The sequence below is a fragment of the Mobula hypostoma genome, chromosome 3, assembly GCF_963921235.1.
Source record: "Mobula hypostoma chromosome 3, sMobHyp1.1, whole genome shotgun sequence".
In the NCBI taxonomy this organism is placed as follows: Eukaryota; Metazoa; Chordata; class Chondrichthyes; order Myliobatiformes; family Myliobatidae; genus Mobula; species Mobula hypostoma.
In genome coordinates, this window is record NC_086099.1 from 114,012,365 (window position 1) to 114,034,680 (window position 22,316).

Below are 22,316 nucleotides of genomic sequence, written 5' to 3' on the forward strand. Positions count from 1 at the left end.
CCATTTTCTCTTTGTCTCCTTCCACTCCCCTCTCCATCTTTTCCTCGCTTCCGACTCCTCACTCTGCCTTCTTCTCCTGTCTCTCACTACACCTTTTCTCCACTTCCCCTCTCTCTTTATCCACCTTCCTGCCACACTCCCATCCCTTACCTCACCTCCCTCTCCCTACATCCATTCCCACTCACACCTCTCCCATCTCTCCCTCTCTCTATCTTCCTCTCCTCTTCTTTGCCCACCCTGTGTGTGTGTGTCTCTCTCTCTCTCTCTAACTCTATCTCTCTCTAACTCTCTCTATCTCTCTCTAAGTCTCTCTCTAACGCTCTCTATCTCTCTCTCTAACTCTCTCTATTTCTCTCTCTCTAACTCTCTCTATCTCTCTCTCTCTAACTCTCTCTATCTCTCTCTCTAACTCTCTCTATTTCTCTCTCTCTAACTCTCTCTAACTCTCTCTATCTCTCTATCTCTATCTCTCTCTCTAACTCTCCCTATCTCTCTCTCTCTAACTCTCTCTGTCTCTCTCTCTAACTCTCTCTATTTCTCTCTCTCTAACTCTCTCTCTAACTCTCTCTATCTCTCTCTCTCTAACTCTATCTCTCTCTAACTCTCTCTATCTCTCTCTAAGTCTCTCTCTAACTCTCTCTATCTCTCTGTCTCTAACTATCTCTCTCTAACTCTGTCTCTCTCTAACTCTCATATGTGTATACTGCCCCCAGGGCCTGACCAATGCACGAGCAGCTGAGATCCTGGCCCTGGAGGGCCCCAATGCTCTGACCCCACCCCCCACCACACCAGAGTGGGTAAAGTTCTGCCGTCAGCTATTTGGAGGGTTCTCCATCCTGCTCTGGATCGGGGCCGTGCTCTGCTTCCTGGCCTACAGCATCCAGGCCGCCATGGAGGATGAGCCGTCCAATGACAACGTGAGTATCCTCCCCACCGCTTCCAAACCCACCCTCTGACTCCAACTTCAATACTCACACCAACCCAATCCTCCTAGTCCAGATCCCTGAATCTAATATGACCTCATCCCAAACAGAAACCTCAACCCTCGATCCCCCGCTTCCCTTACCCCTCTCCTCTGACCCAACACTCAATCTCTGACCCTGAACCATCTTACATGCCCGCAGCCCAACCGAAACCCCTTTCCTCTTACCCTCACCCAGCACCCAATCCCAGTCCCTGAAAGATTCCCAACCCCTCTACTCTAACCCTGGCCTAATACCCAATCATTAACCCAACTCTCTATCCCAATCCCTGACCTCTGACCCTGGTGTAATACCCTATCATGACCCTGACTCCCCGTCCCAATCCCTGACCTCTGACCCTGGCATAATGCCCTATCATTAACCTGACTCCCCATCCCAATCCCTGCCCTATGAAGTCATTTCATTTCTCTTCCTTGACACTCCCTCCTCACACAACCTCATTACTGCACCCCGAACCACCCACCCCCCCCCCACAGTTGTCTTCATCTCTCAGATCTCCAGCTGTTGCCGAGGTGTTTAGGAAGGAGCTGAGCATTCCTATCCCTGTATATGCAGCCCCTCACTGGAGCCCTGAGACCCCTCCCAGGACCTTGGCCCTCTCGTCCTCCCGTTCCTCCCCTCCAGTGATGGTACCCTCTGACTTGTTCTGCCCACAGCTGTACCTGGGCATCGTGCTGGCGGCCGTGGTGATGATCACTGGCTGTTTCTCCTACTACCAGGAGGCCAAGAGTTCTCGAATCATGGACTCCTTCAAGAGCATGGTGCCCCAGGTGGGTGGGGGGTTCTGAGAGAAGGGTGGGGGTTTCTGAGGGAAGGGTGGGAGGTTCTGAGAGACGGATTGGGGTTTCTGGGAGACGGGTGGGGGTTTCTGAGGGAAGGGTGGGGGGTTCTGAGGGAAGGGTTGGGGTTTCTGAGAGATGGATGGGGGGTTCTGAGAGATGGATGGGAGTTCTGAGAGATGGATGGGGGGTTCTGAGAGAGGGGTAGGGGGGTTCTGAGAGATGGATGGGGGTTCTGGAGATGAATGGGGGTTTCTGAGGGAAGGGTGGGGGTTTCTGAGAGATGGATGGGGGTTCTGAGAGATGGATGGGAGTTCTGAGAGATGGATGGGGGGTTCTGAGAGATGGATGGGGGGTTCTGGAGATGAATGGGGGTTTCTGAGGGAAGGGTGGGGGGGGTTCTGAGAGACAGGTGGGGGTTCTAGGGGAAGGATGGGGGGTTTCTGAGAGATGGGTGGGGAGTTTCTGAGAGACGGGTGCGGGGGGTTCTGGGAGATGGGTGGGGGGTCTGAGAGACGATTGGGGGTTTCTGAGAGAAAGGTGGGGGGTTCTAGGAGAAGGGTGGGGGATCTGAGAGAAGGGTGGGGGATTTCTGAGGGATGGGTGCAGGGGGTTCTGGGAGATGGGTGGGGGGTCTGAGAGACGGATGGGGGTTTCTGAGAGACGGGTGGAGGGTTTCTGAGAGAAGGGTGGGGGGTTCTGAGAGAAGGGTGGGGGGTTCTAGGAGAAGGGTGGGAGGGGTTTGAGAGAAGGGTGGGGGGTTTCTGAGAGAAGGGTGGGGGGTTCTGGGGGATGGGTGGGGGGGTTTCTGGAAGATAGTTGGGGATTTTATGAGAGAAGGGTGGGGATTTCTGAGAGAAGGGTGGGGGTTTTCTGGGAGATGCGTGGGGTTTCTGAGAAACGGGTGGGGAGGTTTCTGGGAGAAAGGTGGGGGATTCTGAGAGTTGGGTGGCATGGTTCTGTGAGATAGGTGGGGGAGTTCTGCAAGAAGGGTGGGGGTGTTCTGAGAGATGGGTGGGGGGTTTCTGAGAGAAGAGTGGGAGGGTTCTGAGAAAAGGATGGGGGTGCTGGCAGATGGGTGGGGGGTTTCGGGGAGATGAGTGGCTTGTGAGAGGGTTGTATGATGACGTGTGAGAGGGTTGTCGACGGCGTGTGAGAGGGCTGTATGATGACATGTGAGAGGGCTGTATTACGGCGTGTGAGAGGGCTGTATTACGGCGTGTGAGAGGGCTGTATTACGGCGAGTGAGAGGACTGTATTACGGCGAGTGAGAGGGCTGTATTACGGCGTGTGAGAGGGCTGTATTACGGCGTGTGAGAGGGCTGTATTACGGCGTGTGAGAGGGCTGTATTACGGCGAGTGAGAGGGCTGTATTACGGCGAGTGAGAGGACTGTATTACGGCGAGTGAGAGGGCTGTATGACGGCGAGTGAGAGGGCTGTATTACGGCGTGTGAGAGGGTTGTATGACGACATGTGAGAGGGTTGTATGACGGCGTGTGAGAGAGTTGTATGATGGCGTGTGAGAGGGTTGTCAACAGCGTGTGAGAGGGTTGTATGACGGCGTGTGAGAGGGTTGTATGACGGCGTGTGAGAGGGCTGTATGACGGCGAGTGAGAGGGTTGTATGACGGCGTATGAGAGGGTTGTATGACGGCGTGTGAGGGGGTTCGATGACGGCGTGTGAGAGGGCTGTATGATGGCGTGTGAGAGGGTTGTATGACGGCGTTTGAGAGGGCTGTATTACGGCGAGTGAGAGGGCTGTATGACGGCGAGTGAGAGGGCTGTATTACGGCGTGTGAGAGGGTTGTATGACGACATGTGAGAGGGTTGTATGACGGCGTGTGAGAGAGTTGTATGATGGCGTGTGAGAGGGTTGTCAACAGCGTGTGAGAGGGTTGTATGACGGCGTGTGAGAGGGTTGTATGACGGCGTGTGAGAGGGCTGTATGACGGCGAGTGAGAGGGTTGTATGACGGCGTATGAGAGGGTTGTATGACGGCGTGTGAGGGGGTTGGATGACGGCGTGTGAGAGGGCTGTATGATGGCGTGTGAGAGGGTTGTATGACGGCGTTTGAGAGGGCTGTATTACGGCGTGTGAGAGGGCTGTATTACGGCGTGTGAGAGGGCTGTATTACGGCGTGTGAGAGGGTTGGATGATGGCGTGTGAGAGGGTTGTATGACGGCGTGTGAGAGGGCTGTATGATGGCGTGTGAGAGGGCTGTATTACGGCGTGTGAGAGGGTTGGATGACAGCGTGTGAGAGGGTTGGATGACGGCGTTTGAGAGGGTTGGATGACGGCGTGTGAGAGGGTTGGATGACGGCGAGTGAGAGGGCTGTATTACGGCGTGTGAGAGGGCTGTATTACGGCGAGTGAGAGGGCTGTATGACGGCGAGTGAGAGGGCTGTATTACGGCGTGTGAGAGGGTTGTATGACGACATGTGAGAGGGTTGTATGACGGCGTGTGAGAGGGTTGTATGACGGCGTGTGAGAGGGTTGTATGACGGCGTGTGAGAGGGTTGTATGACGGCGTGTGAGAGGGTTGTATGACGGCGTGTGAGAGGGTTGTATGACGGCGTGTGAGAGGGTTGGATGACGGCGTGTGAGAGGGTTGTATGACGGCGTGTGAGAGGGTTGGATGACGGCGTGTGAGAGGGCTGTATGACGGCGTGTGAGAGGGTTGTATGACGGCGTGTGAGAGGGTTGTATGACGGCGTGTGAGAGGGTTGTATGACGGCGTGTGAGAGGGCTGTATTACGGCGTGTGAGAGGGTTGTATGACGGCGTGTGAGAGGGTTGTATGACGGCGTGTGAGAGGGCTGTATGACGGCGTGTGAGAGGGCTGTATTACGGCGTGTGAGAGGGTTGGATGACGGCGTGTGAGAGGGTTGTATGACGGCGTGTGAGAGGGTTGTATGACGGCGTGTGAGAGGGCTGTATTACGGCGTGTGAGAGGGTTGTATGACGGCGTGTGAGAGGGTTGTATGACGGCGTGTGAGAGGGCTGTATGATGGCGTGTGAGAGGGTTGTATGACGGCGTGTGAGAGGGTTGGATGACGGCGTGTGAGAGGGTTGGATGACGGCGTGTGAGAGGGTTGGATGACGGCGTGTGAGAGGGTTGGATGACGGCGTGTGAGAGGGTTGGATGACGGCGTGTGAGAGGGTTGGATGACGGCGTGTGAGAGGGTTGTATGACGGCGTGTGAGAGGGCTGTATGACGGCGTGTGAGAGGGCTGTATTACGGCGTGTGAGAGGGTTGGATGACGGCGTGTGAGAGGGTTGGATGACGGCGTGTGAGAGGGTTGGATGACGGCGTGTGAGAGGGTTGGATGACGGCGTGTGAGAGGGTTGGATGACGGCGTTTGAGAGGGTTGGATGACGGCGTGTGAGAGGGCTGTATTACGGCGTGTGAGAGGGTTGGATGACGGCGTGTGAGAGGGTTGTATGACGGCGTGTGAGAGGGTTGGATGACGGCGTGTGAGAGGGTTGGATGACGGCGTGTGAGAGGGTTGGATGACGGCGTGTGAGAGGGTTGGATGACGGCGTGTGAGAGGGTTGGATGACGGCGTGTGAGAGGGTTGGATGACGGCGTGTGAGAGGGTTGTATGACGGCGTGTGAGAGGGTTGTATGACGGCGTGTGAGAGGGTTGGATGACGGCGTGTGAGAGGGCTGTATGACGGCGTGTGAGAGGGTTGTATGACGGCGTGTGAGAGGGTTGTATGACGGCGTGTGAGAGGGTTGTCAACAGCGTGTGAGAGGGTTGTATGACGGCGTGTGAGAGGGTTGTATGACGGCGTGTGAGAGGGTTGGATGACGGCGTGTGAGAGGGTTGTATGACGGCGTGTGAGAGGGTTGTATGACGGCGTGTGAGAGGGCTGTATTACGGCGTGTGAGAGGGCTGTATTACGGCGTGTGAGAGGGTTGGATGACGGCGTTTGAGAGGGTTGGATGACGGCGTGTGAGAGGGTTGTATGACGGCGTGTGAGAGGGCTGGATGACGGCGTGTGAGAGGGCTGTATTACGGCGTGTGAGAGGGCTGTATGACGGCGTGTGAGAGGGTTGGATGACGGCGTGTGAGAGGGTTGGATGACGGCGTGTGAGAGGGTTGGATGACGGCGTGTGAGAGGGTTGGATGACGGCGTGTGAGAGGGTTGGATGACGGCGTGTGAGAGGGTTGTATGACGGCATGTGAGAGGGTTGTCGACGGCGTGTGAGAGGGCTGTATGATGGCGTGTGAGAGGGTTGGATGATGGCGTTTGAGAGGGTTGGATGACGGCGTGTGAGAGGGTTGGATGATGGCGTGTGAGAGGGCTGTATGACGGCGTGTGAGAGGGTTGGATGACGGCGTGTGAGAGGGCTGGATGACGGCGTGTGAGAGGGCTGGATGACGGCGTGTCAGAGGGCTGTATTACGGCGTGTGAGAGGGTTGTATGACGACATGTGAGAGGGTTGCATGACGGCGTGTGAGAGAGTTGTATGATGGCGTGTGAGAGGGTTGTCAACAGCGTGTGAGAGGGTTGTATGACGGCGTGTGAGAGGGTTGTATGATGGCGTGTGAGAGGGCTGTATGACGGCGAGTGAGAGGGTTGTATGACGGCGTGTGAGAGAGTTGTATGACGGCGTGTGAGAGGGTTGGATGACGGCGTGTGAGAGGGCTGTATGATGGCGTGTGAGAGGGTTGGATGACGGCGTTTGAGAGGGTTGTCGACGGCGTGTGAGAGGGTTGGATGACGGCGTGTGAGAGGGCTGGATGACGGCGTGTGAGAGGGCTGTATTACGGCGTGTGAGAGGGTTGTATGACGACATGTGAGAGGGTTGTATGACGGCGTGTGAGAGAGTTGTATGATGGCGTGTGAGAGGGTTGTCAACAGCGTGTGAGAGGGTTGTATGACGGCGTGTGAGAGGGTTGTATGATGGCGTGTGAGGGGGTTGGATGACGGCGTGTGAGAGGGTTGTCAACAGCGTGTGAGAGGGTTGTATGACGGCGTGTGAGAGAGTTGTATGATGGCGTGTGAGAGGGTTGTCAACAGCGTGTGAGAGGGTTGTATGACGGCGTGTGAGAGGGTTGTATGACGGCGTGTGAGGGGGTTGGATGACGGCGTGTGAGAGGGCTGTATGATGGCGTGTGAGAGGGTTGGATGACGGCGTGTGAGAGAGTTGTATGATGGCGTGTGAGAGGGTTGTCAACAGCGTGTGAGAGGGTTGTATGACGGCGTGTGAGAGGGTTGTATGACGGCGTGTGAGAGGGTTGGATGACGGCGTGTGAGAGGGCTGTATGATGGCGTGTGAGAGGGTTGGATGACGGCGTGTGAGAGGGTTGTCGACGGCGTGTGAGAGGGTTGTATGACGGCGTGTGAGAGGGTTGGATGTCGGCGTGTGAGAGGGCTGTATGATGGCGTGTGAGAGGGCTGTATTACAGCGTGTGAGAGGGCTGTATTACAGCGTGTGAGAGGGCTGTATGACGGCGTGTGAGGGGGTTGGATGACGGCGTGTGAGAGGGCTGGATGACGGCGTGTGAGAGGGCTGTATTACGGCGTGTGAGAGGGTTGTATGACGACATGTGAGAGGGTTGTATGACGGCGTGTGAGAGAGTTGTATGATGGCGTGTCAGAGGGTTGTCGACAGCGTGTGAGAGGGCTGGATGACGGCGTGTGAGAGGGCTGTATTACGGCGTGTGAGAGGGTTGTATGACGACATGTGAGAGGGTTGTATGACGGCGTGTGAGAGAGTTGTATGATGGCGTGTGAGAGGGTTGTCAACAGCGTGTGAGAGGGTTGTATGACGGCGTGTGAGAGGGTTGTCAACAGCGTGTGAGAGGGTTGTATGACGGCGTGTGAGAGGGTTGTATGACGGCGTGTGAGGGGGTTGGATGACGGCGTGTGAGAGGGCTGTATGATGGCGTGTGAGAGGGTTGGATGACGGCGTGTGAGAGGGTTGTCGACGGCGTGTGAGAGGGTTGTATGACGGCGTGTGAGAGGGTTGGATGACGGCGTGTGAGAGGGCTGTATGATGGCGTGTGAGAGGGCTGTATTACAGCGTGTGAGAGGGCTGTATTACAGCGTGTGAGAGGGCTGTATGACGGCGTGTGAGGGGGTTGGATGACGGCGTGTGAGAGGGCTGTATGATGGCGTGTGAGAGGGTTGGATGACGGCGTGTGAGAGGGTTGTCGACGGCGTGTGAGAGGGTTGGATGACGGCGTGTGAGAGGGTTGGATGACGGCGTGTGAGAGGGCTGTATGATGGCGTGTGAGAGGGCTGTATGACGGCGTGTGAGAGGGTTGTATGACGGCGTGTGAGAGGGTTGTATGACGGCGTGTGAGAGGGCTGGATGACGGCGTGTGAGGGGGTTGGATGACGGCGTGTGAGAGGGTTGTATGACGGCGTGTGAGGGGGTTGGATGACGGCGTGTGAGAGGGCTGTATGATGGCGTGTGAGAGGGTTGGATGACGGCGTGTGAGAGGGTTGTCGACGGCGTGTGAGAGGGTTGGATGACGGCGTGTGAGAGGGCTGGATGACGGCGTGTGAGAGGGCTGTATTACGGCGTGTGAGAGGGTTGTATGACGACATGTGAGAGGGTTGTATGACGGCGTGTGAGAGAGTTGTATGATGGCGTGTGAGAGGGTTGTCAACAGCGTGTGAGAGGGTTGTATGACGGCGTGTGAGAGGGTTGTATGACGGCGTGTGAGGGGGTTGGATGACGGCGTGTGAGAGGGTTGGATGACGGCGTGTGAGAGAGTTGTATGATGGCGTGTGAGAGGGTTGTCAACAGCGTGTGAGAGGGTTGTATGACGGCGTGTGAGAGAGTTGTATGATGGCGTGTGAGAGGGTTGTCAACAGCGTGTGAGAGGGTTGTATGACGGCGTGTGAGGGGGTTGGATGACGGCGTGTGAGAGGGCTGTATGATGGCGTGTGAGAGGGTTGGATGACGGCGTGTGAGAGAGTTGTATGATGGCGTGTGTGTGGGTTGTCAACAGCGTGTGAGAGGGTTGTATGACGGCGTGTGAGAGAGTTGTATGATGGCGTGTGAGAGGGTTGTCAACAGCGTGTGAGAGGGTTGTATGACGGCGTGTGAGAGAGTTGTATGATGGCGTGTGAGAGGGTTGTCAACAACGTGTGAGAGGGTTGTATGACGGCGTGTGAGAGGGTTGTATGACGGCGTGTGAGGGGGTTGGATGACGGCGTGTGAGAGGGTTGGATGACGGCGTGTGAGAGGGCTGTATGATGGCGTGTGAGAGGGTTGGATGACGGCGTGTGAGAGGGTTGTATGACGGCGTGTGAGAGGGTTGTATGATGGCGTGTGAGAGGGTTGTATGACGGCGTGTGAGAGGGTTGTCGACGGCGTGTGAGAGGGTTGGATGACGGCGTGTGAGAGGGCTGTATGATGGCGTGTGAGAGGGTTGGATGACGGCGTGTGAGAGGGTTGTCGATGGCGTGTGAGAGGGTTGGTTGACGGCGTGTGAGAGGGCTGGATGACGACGTGTGAGAGGGCTGTATTACAGCGTGTGAGAGGGCTGTATTACAGCGTGTGAGAGGGCTGTATGACGGCATGTGAGAGGGTTGTATGACGACATGTGAGAGGGCTGTATGATGGCGTGTGAGAGGGTTGGATGACGGCGTGTGAGAGGGCTGGATGACGGCGTGTGAGAGGGCTGTATTACGGCGTGTGAGAGGGTTGTATGACGACATGTGAGAGGGTTGTATGATGGCGTGTGAGAGGGTTGTCAACAGCGTGTGAGAGGGTTGTATGACGGCGTGTGAGAGGGTTGTCAACAGCGTGTGAGAGGGTTGTATGACGGCGTGTGAGAGGGTTGTCAACAGCGTGTGAGAGGGTTGTATGACGGCGTGTGAGAGGGTTGTATGACGGCGTGTGAGAGGGTTGTATGACGGCGTGTGAGAGAGTTGTATGATGGCGTGTGAGAGGGTTGTCAACAGCGTGTGAGAGGGTTGTATGACGGCGTGTGAGAGGGTTGTATGACGGCGTGTGAGAGGGTTGGATGACGGCGTGTGAGAGGGTTGGATGACGGCGTGTGAGAGGGTTGTATGATGGCGTGTGAGAGGGTTGTCAACAGCGTGTGAGAGGGTTGTATGACGGCGTGTGAGAGAGTTGTATGATGGCGTGTGAGAGGGTTGTCAACAGCGTGTGAGAGGGTTGTATGACGGCGTGTGAGGGGGTTGGATGACGGCGTGTGAGAGGGCTGTATGATGGCGTGTGAGAGGGTTGGATGACGGCGTGTGAGAGAGTTGTATGATGGCGTGTGAGAGGGTTGTCAACAGCGTGTGAGAGGGTTGTATGACGGCGTGTGAGAGAGTTGTATGATGGCGTGTGAGAGGGTTGTCAACAGCGTGTGAGAGGGTTGTATGACGGCGTGTGAGAGAGTTGTATGATGGCGTGTGAGAGGGTTGTCAACAACGTGTGAGAGGGTTGTATGACGGCGTGTGAGAGGGTTGTATGACGGCGTGTGAGGGGGTTGGATGACGGCGTGTGAGAGGGTTGGATGACGGCGTGTGAGAGGGCTGTATGATGGCGTGTGAGAGGGTTGGATGACGGCGTGTGAGAGGGTTGTCGACGGCGTGTGAGAGGGTTGTATGATGGCGTGTGAGAGGGTTGTATGACGGCGTGTGAGAGGGTTGTCGACGGCGTGTGAGAGGGTTGGATGACGGCGTGTGAGAGGGCTGTATGATGGCGTGTGAGAGGGTTGGATGACGGCGTGTGAGAGGGTTGTCGATGGCGTGTGAGAGGGTTGGTTGACGGCGTGTGAGAGGGCTGGATGACGACGTGTGAGAGGGCTGTATTACAGCGTGTGAGAGGGCTGTATGACGGCATGTGAGAGGGTTGTATGACGACATGTGAGAGGGCTGTATGATGGCGTGTGAGAGGGTTGGATGACGGCGTGTGAGAGGGCTGGATGACGGCGTGTGAGAGGGCTGTATTACGGCGTGTGAGAGGGTTGTATGACGACATGTGAGAGGGTTGTATGACGGCGTGTGAGAGAGTTGTATGATGGCGTGTGAGAGGGTTGTCAACAGCGTGTGAGAGGGTTGTATGACGGCGTGTGAGAGGGTTGTCAACAGCGTGTGAGAGGGTTGTATGACGGCGTGTGAGAGAGTTGTATGATGGCGTGTGAGAGGGTTGTCAACAGCGTGTGAGAGGGTTGTATGACGGCGTGTGAGAGGGTTGTATGACGGCGTGTGAGGGGGTTGGATGACGGCGTGTGAGAGGGCTGTATGATGGCGTGTGAGAGGGTTGGATGACGGCGTGTGAGAGGGTTGTCGACGGCGTGTGAGAGGGTTGTATGACGGCGTGTGAGAGGGTTGGATGACGGCGTGTGAGAGGGCTGTATGATGGCGTGTGAGAGGGCTGTATTACAGCGTGTGAGAGGGCTGTATTACAGCGTGTGAGAGGGCTGTATGACGGCGTGTGAGGGGGTTGGATGACGGCGTGTGAGAGGGCTGTATGATGGCGTGTGAGAGGGTTGGATGACGGCGTGTGAGAGGGTTGGATGACGGCGTGTGAGAGGGCTGTATGATGGCGTGTGAGAGGGCTGTATGACGGCGTGTGAGAGGGTTGTATGACGGCGTGTGAGAGGGTTGTATGACGGCGTGTGAGAGGGTTGGATGACGGCGTGTGAGAGGGTTGGATGACGGCGTGTGAGAGGGTTGTATGACGGCGTGTGAGAGGGTTGGATGACGGCGTGTGAGAGGGTTGGATGACGGCGTGTGAGAGGGCTGTATGACGGCGTGTGAGAGGGTTGGATGACGGCGTTTGAGAGGGTTGGATGACGGCGTGTGAGAGGGTTGGATGACGGCGTGTGAGAGGGCTGTATGACGGCGTGTGAGAGGGCTGTATTACGGCGTGTGAGAGGGTTGTATGACGACATGTGAGAGGGTTGTATGACGGCGTGTGAGAGAGTTGTATGATGGCGTGTGAGAGGGTTGTCAACAGCGTGTGAGAGGGTTGTATGACGGCGTGTGAGAGGGTTGTATGACGGCGTGTGAGAGGGTTGGATGACGGCGTGTGAGAGGGTTGGATGACGGCGTGTGAGAGGGTTGTATGATGGCGTGTGAGAGGGCTGTATTACGGCGTGTGAGAGGGTTGTATGACGGCGTGTGAGAGGGTTGTATGATGGCGTGTGAGAGGGTTGTCAACGGCGTGTGAGAGGGTTGTATGACGGCGTGTGAGAGGGTTGGATGACGGCGTGTGAGAGGGCTGTATGATGGCGTGTGAGAGGGTTGGATGACGGCGTGTGAGAGGGTTGTATGACGGCGTGTGAGAGGGTTGTCATGACGGCGTGTGAGAGGGTTGTATGACGGCGTGTGAGAGGGTTGTATGATGGCGTGTGAGAGGGTTGTCATACAGCGTGTGAGAGGGTTGTATGACGGCGTGTGCGTGTGAGAGGGTTGTATGACGGCGTGTGAGAGGGTTGGATGACGGCGTGTGAGAGGGTTGGATGACGGCGTGTGAGAGGGCTGTATGATGGCGTGTGAGAGGGTTGTCGACGGCGTGTGAGAGGGTTGTATGACGGCGTGTGAGAGGGTTGGATGACGGCGTGTGAGAGGGTTGGATGACGGCGTGTGAGAGGGCTGTATGATGGCGTGTGAGAGGGTTGGATGACGGCGTGTGAGAGGGTTGGATGACGGCGTGTGAGAGGGTTGGATGACGGCGTGTGAGAGGGTTGGATGACGGCGTGTGAGAGGGCTGTATTACGGCGTGTGAGAGGGCTGTATTACGGCGTGTGAGAGGGTTGTATGACGGCGTGTGAGAGGGTTGTATGACGGCGTGTGAGAGGGCTGTATGATGGCGTGTGAGAGGGTTGTATGACGGCGTGTGAGAGGGCTGTATGACGGCGTGTGAGAGGGCTGTATTACGGCGTGTGAGAGGGCTGTATTACGGCGTGTGAGAGAGTTGTATGATGGCGTGTGAGAGGGTTGTCAACAGCGTGTGAGAGAGTTGTATGACGGCGTGTGAGATGGTTGTATGACGGCATGTGAGAGGGCTGTATGACGGCGAGTGAGAGGGTTGTATGACAGCGTGTGAGAGGGTTGTATGACGGCGTGTGAGGGGGTTGGATGACGGCGTGTGAGAGGGCTGTATGATGGCGTGTGAGAGGGTTGGATGACGGCGTGTGAGAGGGTTGTCGACGGCGTGTGAGAGGGTTGGATGACGGCGTGTGAGAGGGTTGGATGACGGCGTGTGAGAGGGTTGTATTACGGCGTGTGAGAGGGTTGTATGACGGCGTGTGAGAGGGTTGTATGACGGCGTGTGAGAGGGTTGGATGACGGGTGTGAGAGGGCTGTATACGGCGTGTGAGAGGGTTGGATGACGGCGTGTGAGAGGGTTGGATGACGGCGTGTGAGAGGGTTGTATGACGGCGTGTGAGAGGGTGTATGACGGCGAGTGAGAGGGCTGTATTACGGCGTGTGAGAGGGTTGTATGACGACATGTGAGAGGGTTGTATGACGGCGTGTGAGAGAGTTGTATGATGGCGTGTGAGAGGGTTGTCAACAGCGTGTGAGAGGGTTGTATGACGGCGTGTGAGAGGGTTGTATGACGGCGTGTGAGAGGGCTGTATGACGGCGTGTGAGAGGGTTGGATGACGGCGTGTGAGAGGGTTGGATGACGGCGTGTGAGAGGGTTGGATGACGGCGTGTGAGAGGGTTGTATGACGGCGTGTGAGAGGGTTGGATGACGGCGTGTGAGAGGGCTGTATGATGGCGTGTGAGAGGGCTGTATGATGGCGTGTGAGAGGGCTGTATTACGGCGTGTGAGAGGGTTGGATGACGGCGTGTGAGAGGGTTGGATGACGGCGTGTGAGAGGGTTGGATGACGGCGTGTGAGAGGGTTGGATGACGGCGTGTGAGAGGGTTGGATGACGGCGTGTGAGAGGGTTGGATGACGGCGTGTGAGAGGGTTGGATGACGGCGTGTGAGAGGGCTGTATTACGGCGTGTGAGAGGGTTGGATGACGGCGTGTGAGAGGGTTGGATGACGGCGTTTGAGAGGGTTGGATGACGGCGTGTGAGAGGGTTGGATGACGGCGTGTGAGAGGGTTGGATGACGGCGTGTGAGAGGGCTGTATTACGGCGTGTGAGAGGGTTGTATGATGACATGTGAGAGGGTTGTATGACGGCGTGTGAGAGAGTTGTATGACGGTGTGACTTTTGGAAGTGGGGCTTCTGAGTTTGGGTCTTGTGCAATGGGCAGGTGGGGCGAACATTTGGGATAGGGGTGGGGGTTGTGAGAGGTGCCAGAGTAGGTGAGTTCGGGATTACAGCTTCAGTCAGGGTGAGTTCGGGGTCACAGATAGACAGTCAGGGTGAGTTCAGGGTCACAGATTGACAGCCAGTGTGAGTTTGGGGTCACAGCTTAGCAGTCAGGGTGAGTTCAGGGTCACCAATTAACAGTCAGGGGAAGTTTGGGGTCACAGATTGACATTCAAGGTAACTTTGGGGTCACTGATTGACAGGTAGGGCGAGTTCAGGGTCTCAAATTGACAATCGGGGTGAGTTCAGGGCCACCAATTAACAGTCAGGGTGAGTTCAGGGTCACAGATTGACATATAGGGAGAGTTCGGGGTCACAGATTCACATTCAGGGTGAGTTCAGGGTCATCGATTGACCGTCAGGGTGAGTTCGGGGTCACCAATTGACAGTCAGGGTGAGTTTCGGGTCACAGGTGGACATTCAGGATGAGTTCAGGGTCACAGATTGACAGTCAGGGTGAGTTCGGGGCCACAGGCTGACAGTCAAGGTGAGTTCAGGGTCACAGATTGACATTCAGGGTGATTTCGAGGTCACAGATTGACAGGTAGGGTGAGTTCAGGGTTACAAATTGACAATCAGGGTGAGTTCAGGGTCACTAATTAACAGTCAGGGTGAGTTCAGGGTCACAGATTGCTATTCAGGGTGAGTTCGGGATCACAGATTGCCAGGGTGAGTTCGAGGTCACAGGTTGACAGACAGGGTGAGTTCGGGGTCACAGATTGACAGTCAGGGTGAGTTCGGGGTCACCAATTAACAGTCAGGGTGAGTTCGAGGTCACAGATTCACAATGAGGGTAGGTTCGGGGGCCAAGGTTGACAGTCGGGTGAGTTTGGGGACACATAATGACATTCAGGGTAAGTTCACGGTCACAGATTGACAGGTTGGGTGAGTTCAGGGTCACAGATTGACAGTCAGTGTGAGTTCGGGGTCACCAGGTGACAGTCAGGGTAAATTCTGGGTCAGACTGACATTCAGGGTGAGTTCAGGATCACAGGTTCACAATCGGTGTGAGTTTGGGGTCACAGATTGAAAATCAGGCTGAGGTTGGGGTCACAGATTGTCAGGGTGAGTTCGGGGTCAAAGGTTGACAGACAAAGTGAGTTTGGGGTCAGCAATTGACAGTCAGGGTGTATTCGGGGTCACAGATTGACAGGGTGAGTTCGGGGTCACAGATTTACATTCAGGGTGAGCTCGGGGTCACAGATTGACAGTCAGGGTGAGTTTGCGGTCACCAGTTAACACTCAGGGTGAATTCAGGGTCACAGATAGACATTCAGGGTGAGCTTGGGGTCACGGATTGCCAGTCAGGGTTAATTGAGGGCACAGATTGACTTTCAGGGTGAGATCGGGGTCACAGATTGATATTCAGGGAGAGTTCGCGGTCACAGATTGACAGTCAGGGTGAGTTTGGGGGGTCACAGGTTCACATTCAGGGTGAGTTTGGTGTCACAGGTTCACAGTCAGGGTGAGATTGGGGTCACAGATTGATATTCAGGGTGAGTTCGGGGTCACAGATTGCCAGGGTGAGTTCAGGGTCACAGGTTGACAGACAGGGTGAGTTTGGGGTCACAGCTTCACATTCAGGGTGAGTTCAGGGTCACCAATTTACAGTCATGGTGAGTTTGGGGTCACCAATTAACAGTCAGGGTGAGTTTGGGGTCACAGATTGATAGTCAGGGTTAATTGTGGGCACAGATTCATATTCAGGGTGAGTTCGGGGTCACAGATTGATATTCAGGGTGTGTTCGGGGGTCACAGGTTGACATTCAGGGAGAGTTTGGGGTCACAGATTGACAGTCAGGGTGAGTTTGGGGGTCACAGGTTCACATTCAGGGTGAGTTTGGGGTCACAGATTGATATTCAGGGTGAGTTCGGGGTCGCAGGTTGACATATAGGGACAGATTAGGGTCACAGATCGACAGTCAGGGTGAGTTTGGGGGTCACAGGTTCACATTCAGGGTGAGCTTGGGGTCACAGATTGACAGACAGGGTGAGTTCGGGGTCACAGATTGACATTCAGGGTGAGCTTGGGGTCACAGATTGACAGACAGGGTGAGTTCGGGGTCACAGATTGACATTCAGGATGAGTTCGGGGTCACCAATTTTCAGTCAGGGTGAGTTTGAGGTCAGAGATTCACAATGAGGGTGAGTTCAAGGGCCGAGGTTGACAAACAGGGTGAGTTCGGGGTCACAGGTTGACTCTCAGGGTCACTTTGGGGTCACAAATTGACAATCGGGTGAGTTCAGGGTCACAGATTGACAGTCAGTTTGAGTTCGGGGTCACAGATTAGCATTCAGGATGAGTTCGGGGTCTCAGGATGACAGTTAGGGTTCATTCGGGGTCTCAGATTGATATTCAGTGTGAATTTGGGGTCACAGATTGACAGACCGTGTCAGTTTGGGGTCACAGATTGACAGTCAGGGTGAGTTCGGGGTCACAGATTGACCTTCAGGGTGAGGTTGGGGTAACAGATTAGCAGTCAGGGTTAGTTCGGTGTCACAGGTTGACATTTAGGGTGAGTTCGGGGTCACAGATTGACTGTCAGGGTGAGTTTGGGCTCACAGAATGACAGTCAGGGTCAGTTCGGGTTCTAGATTGATATTCAGGGTGAGTTTGGCGTCACAGATTGACATTCAGCGTGAGTTCGGGGTCACAGATTGACAGTCAATGTAAGTTCAAGTTCACCGAATGACAGTCAGGGTGAATTCGGGGTCACAGATTGACAGTCAGGGTGAATTCTGGGTCACAGGTTGACAGTCAGGGTGAGTTTGAGGTCACTAATTGATAGTCAGGGTGAGTTCGAGGTCACAGATTGACATTCAGGGTGAATTTAGAGTTACAGATTTACAGTCACAGTGAATTCGAGGTCACAGATTGAAATTCAGGGTGAGTTCTGGGTCACAGATTGACATTCAGGGTGAGGTTGGTGTCACAGATTAGCAGTCAGGGTTAGTTCGGTGTCACAGGTTGATATTTATGGTGAATTCTGGGTCATGGATTGACATTCTGTGTGAATTCTGCATCACAGATTGACAGTCAGGGTGAATTCAGGGAATCAGATCGTCAGTCTGTGTGAGTTCGGGGTCACAGATTGACAGTCAGGGTGAGTTCGGAGTTCAGATTAACATTCAGGGTGAGTTTGGTGTCACAAATTGACAGTCAGGGTAAGTTCGAGGTCACTGATTGACAGCCAGGGTGAGTTTGGGGTCGCAGATTGACCGTTAGGGTGGATTCGGGGTCACAGGTTGACATTCAGGGTGAGTCTTGGTCACAGATTAACACTCAGGGTTCGTTCGGGGTCTCAGATAGACATTCAGTGTGAATTCGGGGTCACAGATTGACAGTCACGGTGAGTTCGGGGTCACAGATAGAAAGTCAGAGTGAGTTCAGGTTCACAGATTGACAGTGATGGTGAATTCAGGGTCACAGGTTGACATTCAGGGTGAGTTCGGGGTCACAGATTGAGAGTCACGGTGAGTTCGGTGTCACAGATTGACATTCAGGGTGACTTTGAGGTCACAGATTTACAGTCAGGGTGAATTCAGGGAATCAGATCATCAGTCTGTGTGAGTTCGGGGTCACAGATTGACAGTCAGGGTGAGTTCGGAGTTCAGATTAACATTCAGGGTGAGTTTGGTGTCACAAATTGACAGTCAGGGTAAGTTCGAGGTCACTGATTGACAGCCAGGGTGAGTTTGGGGTCGCAGATTGACCGTTAGGGTGGATTCGGGGTCACAGGTTGACATTCAGGGTGAGTCTTGGTCACAGATTAACACTCAGGGTTCGTTCGGGGTCTCAGATAGACATTCAGTGTGAATTCGGGGTCACAGATTGACAGTCACGGTGAGTTCGGGGTCACAGATAGAAAGTCAGAGTGAGTTCAGGTTCACAGATTGACAGTGATGGTGAATTCAGGGTCACAGGTTGACATTCAGGGTGAGTTCGGGGTCACAGATTGAGAGTCACGGTGAGTTCGGTGTCACAGATTGACATTCAGGGTGACTTTGAGGTCACAGATTTACAGTCAGGGTGAATTCAGGGAATCAGATCATCAGTCTGTGTGAGTTCGGGGTCACAGATTGACAGTCAGGGTGAGTTCAGAGTTCAGATTGACATTCAGGGTGAGTTTGGTGTCACAGATTGACAGTCAGGGTAAGTTCGAGGTCACCGATTGACAGCCAGGGTGAATTCGGGGTCACAGATTGACAGTCACGGTGAGTTCGGGGTCACAGATAGAAAGTCAGAGTGAGTTCAGGTTCACAGATTGACAGTGATGGTGAATTCAGGGTCACAGGTTGACATTCAGGGTGAGTTCGGGGTCACAGATTGGGAGTCACGGTGTGTTCGGTGTCACAGATTGACAGTCAGTGTGAGTTCGGTGTCATAGAGTGACAATTAGTGTGAGCTTGGGGTCACAAATTGATATTCAGGGTGAGATTGGGGTCACAGATTAACAGTCAGGGTTAATTCGGGATCACAGGTTGACATTTTAGGTGAATTCAGGGCCACAGATTGACATTCTGTGTAAATTCGACGTCTCAGGTTGATAGTCAGGGTGAGTTTGCGTTCACAGAATGACATTCAGGTTCAGTTCGGGGTCTAGATTGACATTCAGGGTGAGTTTGAGGTCACAGATTGACAGTCAGGGTGAATTCGGGGTCACAGATTGACAACTGGGGTGAGTTGGAGGTCACAGATTGACAGCCAGGGTGAGTTGGGGGTCACAGATTAACATTCAGCGTGAGGTTGGGATCACAGATTAACAATCAGGGTTAGTTCACGGTCACAGGTTGACATACAGAGTGATTTCAGGGTCACGGATTGAAATTCAGTGTGAATTTGGCATCACAGGTTGACAGTCAGAGTGAGTACGGGGTCACAGATTGACAGTCAGTGTGAGTTCGAGGTCACTGAATGACAGTCAGCGTGAATTCTGGGTCACAGGTTGACAGTCAGGGTGAGTTTGAGGTCACAGAATGACAGGCTGAGTTCAAGGTCACAGATTGACATTCAGGGTTAATTTGGGGTTACAAATTTACAGTCACGGTGAATTCGGGGTCACAGATTGAAATTCAGGGTGAATTCTGGGTCACAGATTGACAGACAGTGTGAGTTCAGGGTCACAGATTGACATTCAGGGTGAGGTTAGCGTCACAGATTAACAGACAGGGTTAGTTCGGTGTCTCAGGTTGACATTTATGGTGAATTCTGGGTCATGGATTGACATTCTGTGTGAATTCTGCATCACAGATTGACATTCAGGGTGACTTTGAGGTCACAGATTGACAGTCAGGTGAATTCAGGGAATCAGATTGTCAGTCTGTGTGAGTTCGGGGTCACAGATTGACAGGGTGAGTTCGGAGTTCAGGTTCACATTCAGGGTGAATTTGAGGTCACAGATTGACAGTCAGGGTGAGTTCGGGGTCGCAGATTGACAATCAGGGTGAGTTCGGGGTCACAGGTTGACTTTCAGTGTGAGTTTGGGGTCACCGATTGACATTCAGTGCGAGTTCGGGGTCACAAATTGACAGTGAGGGTGAGTTCGGAGTCAAGGTTGACATTCAGGGTGAGTTTGGCGTCACAGATTGACAGTCAGGGTGAATTCGGTGTCACAGATTGACAATCAGGGTGAGGTTGGGTTTCACAGATTGACAGTCAGAGTTAGTTCAGGGTCACAGGTTGACATTCAGTGTGAATTCAGGGTCACGGATTGACATTCTGTGTGAATTCGGCGTCACAGATTGACAGTCAGGGCAAGTTCGGGCTCACGAATGACAGTCAGGGTCAGTTCGCGTTGTAGATTGACTTTCTGGGTGAATTTGAGGTCACAGATTGACAGTCAGGGTGAGTTCGGGGTCACAGATTGACAGTGAGAGTGAGTTCGGGGTCACAGATTGTCATTCAGGGTGAGTTCGGGGTCTCAGATTGACAGTGAAGATGAGTTCAGATACAAGGTTGACATTCAGGGTGAGTTTGGCATCACAGAAGGACAGTCCGGGTGAGTTCGGAGTCAAGGTTGAAATTCAGGGTGAGGTTGGGGTCACAGGTTAACAGACAGGGTGAGTTCGGGGTCGCCGATTGACAGTCAGGTTGAGTTTGGGGTCACAAATTGACAGTGAGGGTGAGTTCGGAGTCAAGGTTGACATTCCGGGTGAGCTTGGGTTTCACAGATTAACTGTCAGTGTTAGTTCGGGGTCACAGGTTGACGTTTAGTGTGAATTCGGCGTCACAGGTTGACATTCTGTGTGAATTCGGCATCACAGGTTGACATTCAGGGTGAATTCGGCATCACAGATTGACAGTCAGGGTGAGTTCGGGGTCACAGATTGACAATCAGTATGAATTCGCGATCACAGATTGATAGATCAGGTTAGTGCAGTGTAACAGATTGACAGTCAGTGTGAGTACGGGGTCACAGATTGACAGTCAGGGTGAGTTCAGGGTCACAGATTGACCATGAGGGTGATTTCGGGGTCACAGATTAACATTCAGGGTGAGATTGGGGTCACAGATTAACAGAGAGGGTTAGTTCGGGGTCACAGAATGACATTCAGGGTGAATTCGGCGTAACATTATGACAGTCAGGGTTAGTTCAGGGTCACAGATTGACATTCAGTGTGAGTTAGGGATCACTGATTGATATTCAGTGTGAGTTCGAGGACACCGATTGACAGTCAGTGTGAATTCGGGGTCACAGATTGACAGTCACTGTGAGTTTGGGATCATAGATTGACATTCAGGCTGAGTTCGAAGTCTCAGATTGACTGTCAGGGTGAATTCGGGGTGACAGATTTACAGTCAGGGTTAGTTGGGGGTCACAGGTTGACATTTAGTGTGAATTCAGGGTCACGGATTGACATTCTGTGTAAATTTGGCGTCACAGGTTGACAGTCACGGTGAGTCGGGGTCACTGAATGACAGTCAGGGTCAGTTCGCGGTCTAGATTGACATTCAGGGTGAGTTTGAGGTCACAGATTGATAGTGATGCTGAGTTCAGGGTCTAGGTTGACATTCAGGGTGAGTTTGGGGTCACAGATTGACAGTGAGGGTGAGTTCGGAGTCAAGTTTGACAGTCAGGGTTAGTTTGGGGTCATAGATTGACATTCAGTGCGAATTCGAGGTCACAGGTTGACAGTCCGGGTGAGTTCGGGGTCACAGATTGATAGTGATGCTGAGTTCAGGGTCTAGGCTGACATTCAGGGTGAGTTTGGGGTCACAGGTTGACAGTCAGGGTGAGTCCGGGGTCACAGATTGACAGTCAGGGTGAGTTCGAGGTCACCGATTGACGGTCAGGGTGAGTTCGGGGTCACAGATTGACAGGCACTGTGAGTTCGGGGTCATAATTTGACAGTCAGGGTGAGTTCAGGGTCATAGATTGACAGTGAGGGTGAGTTCGGAGTCAAGTTTGACATTCAGGGTGAGTTTGGGGTCACAGATTGACAGTCACTGTGAGTTCAGGGTCACAATTAGACAGTCAGGGTGAGTTCCACGTCACAGATTGACAGTCAGGGTTAGTATGCGGTCAAATGTTGACACTTAGGGTAAATTCAGGGTCACAGGTTGACAGTCAGGGTGATTTCGGGGTCACAGAATGACAGGCTGAGTTCAGGGTCACAGATTGACAGGTAACGTGAGTTCAGGGTCACAGATTGACATTCAGGTTGAGTTTAGGGTCACAGGTTGACAGCGTGAGTTCGGGGTCACAGGTTGACATTCAGGGTGAATTTGGGGTTACAGATTGACAGTCAGGGTGAGTTCGGGGTCACAGATTGACATTCAGGGTGAGTTTGAGGTCACAGATTGACAAGTAGGGTGAGTTCGATGTCACAGCTTGACAGTCAGGGTGAGTTCAGGGTCACAGATTCACATTCAGAGTGAGGTTGGGGTCACAGATTAACAGTCAGTGTTAGTTTGGGGTCACAGATTGACATTTTGGGTGAATTCTGGATCACGGATTGACATTCTGTGTAAATTCTGCGTCACAGGTTGACAGTCAGTGTGAGTTTAGGCTCACAGAATGACAGACAGGGTCAGTTTGGGGTGCAGTTTCACATTCAGAGTGAGTTTGAGATCACAGATTGACAGTCAGGGTGAATTTGGGGTCGCAGATTGTTGGTCAGAGTGAGTTCGGGGTCACCTGAGGGTGAGTTCGGAGTCACATTTGACATTCAGGGTGAGTTCAGGGTCACAGATTGACATTCAGGGTGAGTTCGGGGTCACAGATTGACATTCAGGGTGAGTTTTGCGTCACAGATTGACATTCAGGGTGAGTTTGGCATCACAGATTGACAGTGAAG

General features: G+C 53.8%; 1 protein-coding gene across 1 annotated transcript in view; it reads left to right on the top strand.

Annotated features, from left to right (window-relative positions):
• The window catches only part of LOC134344203 (sodium/potassium-transporting ATPase subunit alpha-2), a 227,687-nt gene that overhangs the window by 6,414 nt on the left and 198,957 nt on the right, over positions 1–22,316 (top strand). The window contains exons 4-5 of the mRNA XM_063043611.1: positions 714–917; positions 1,640–1,753. Of these exons, the coding sequence (XP_062899681.1) occupies positions 714–917; positions 1,640–1,753 (318 nt within the window). The remainder of the gene's footprint in view (positions 1–713; positions 918–1,639; positions 1,754–22,316) is intronic.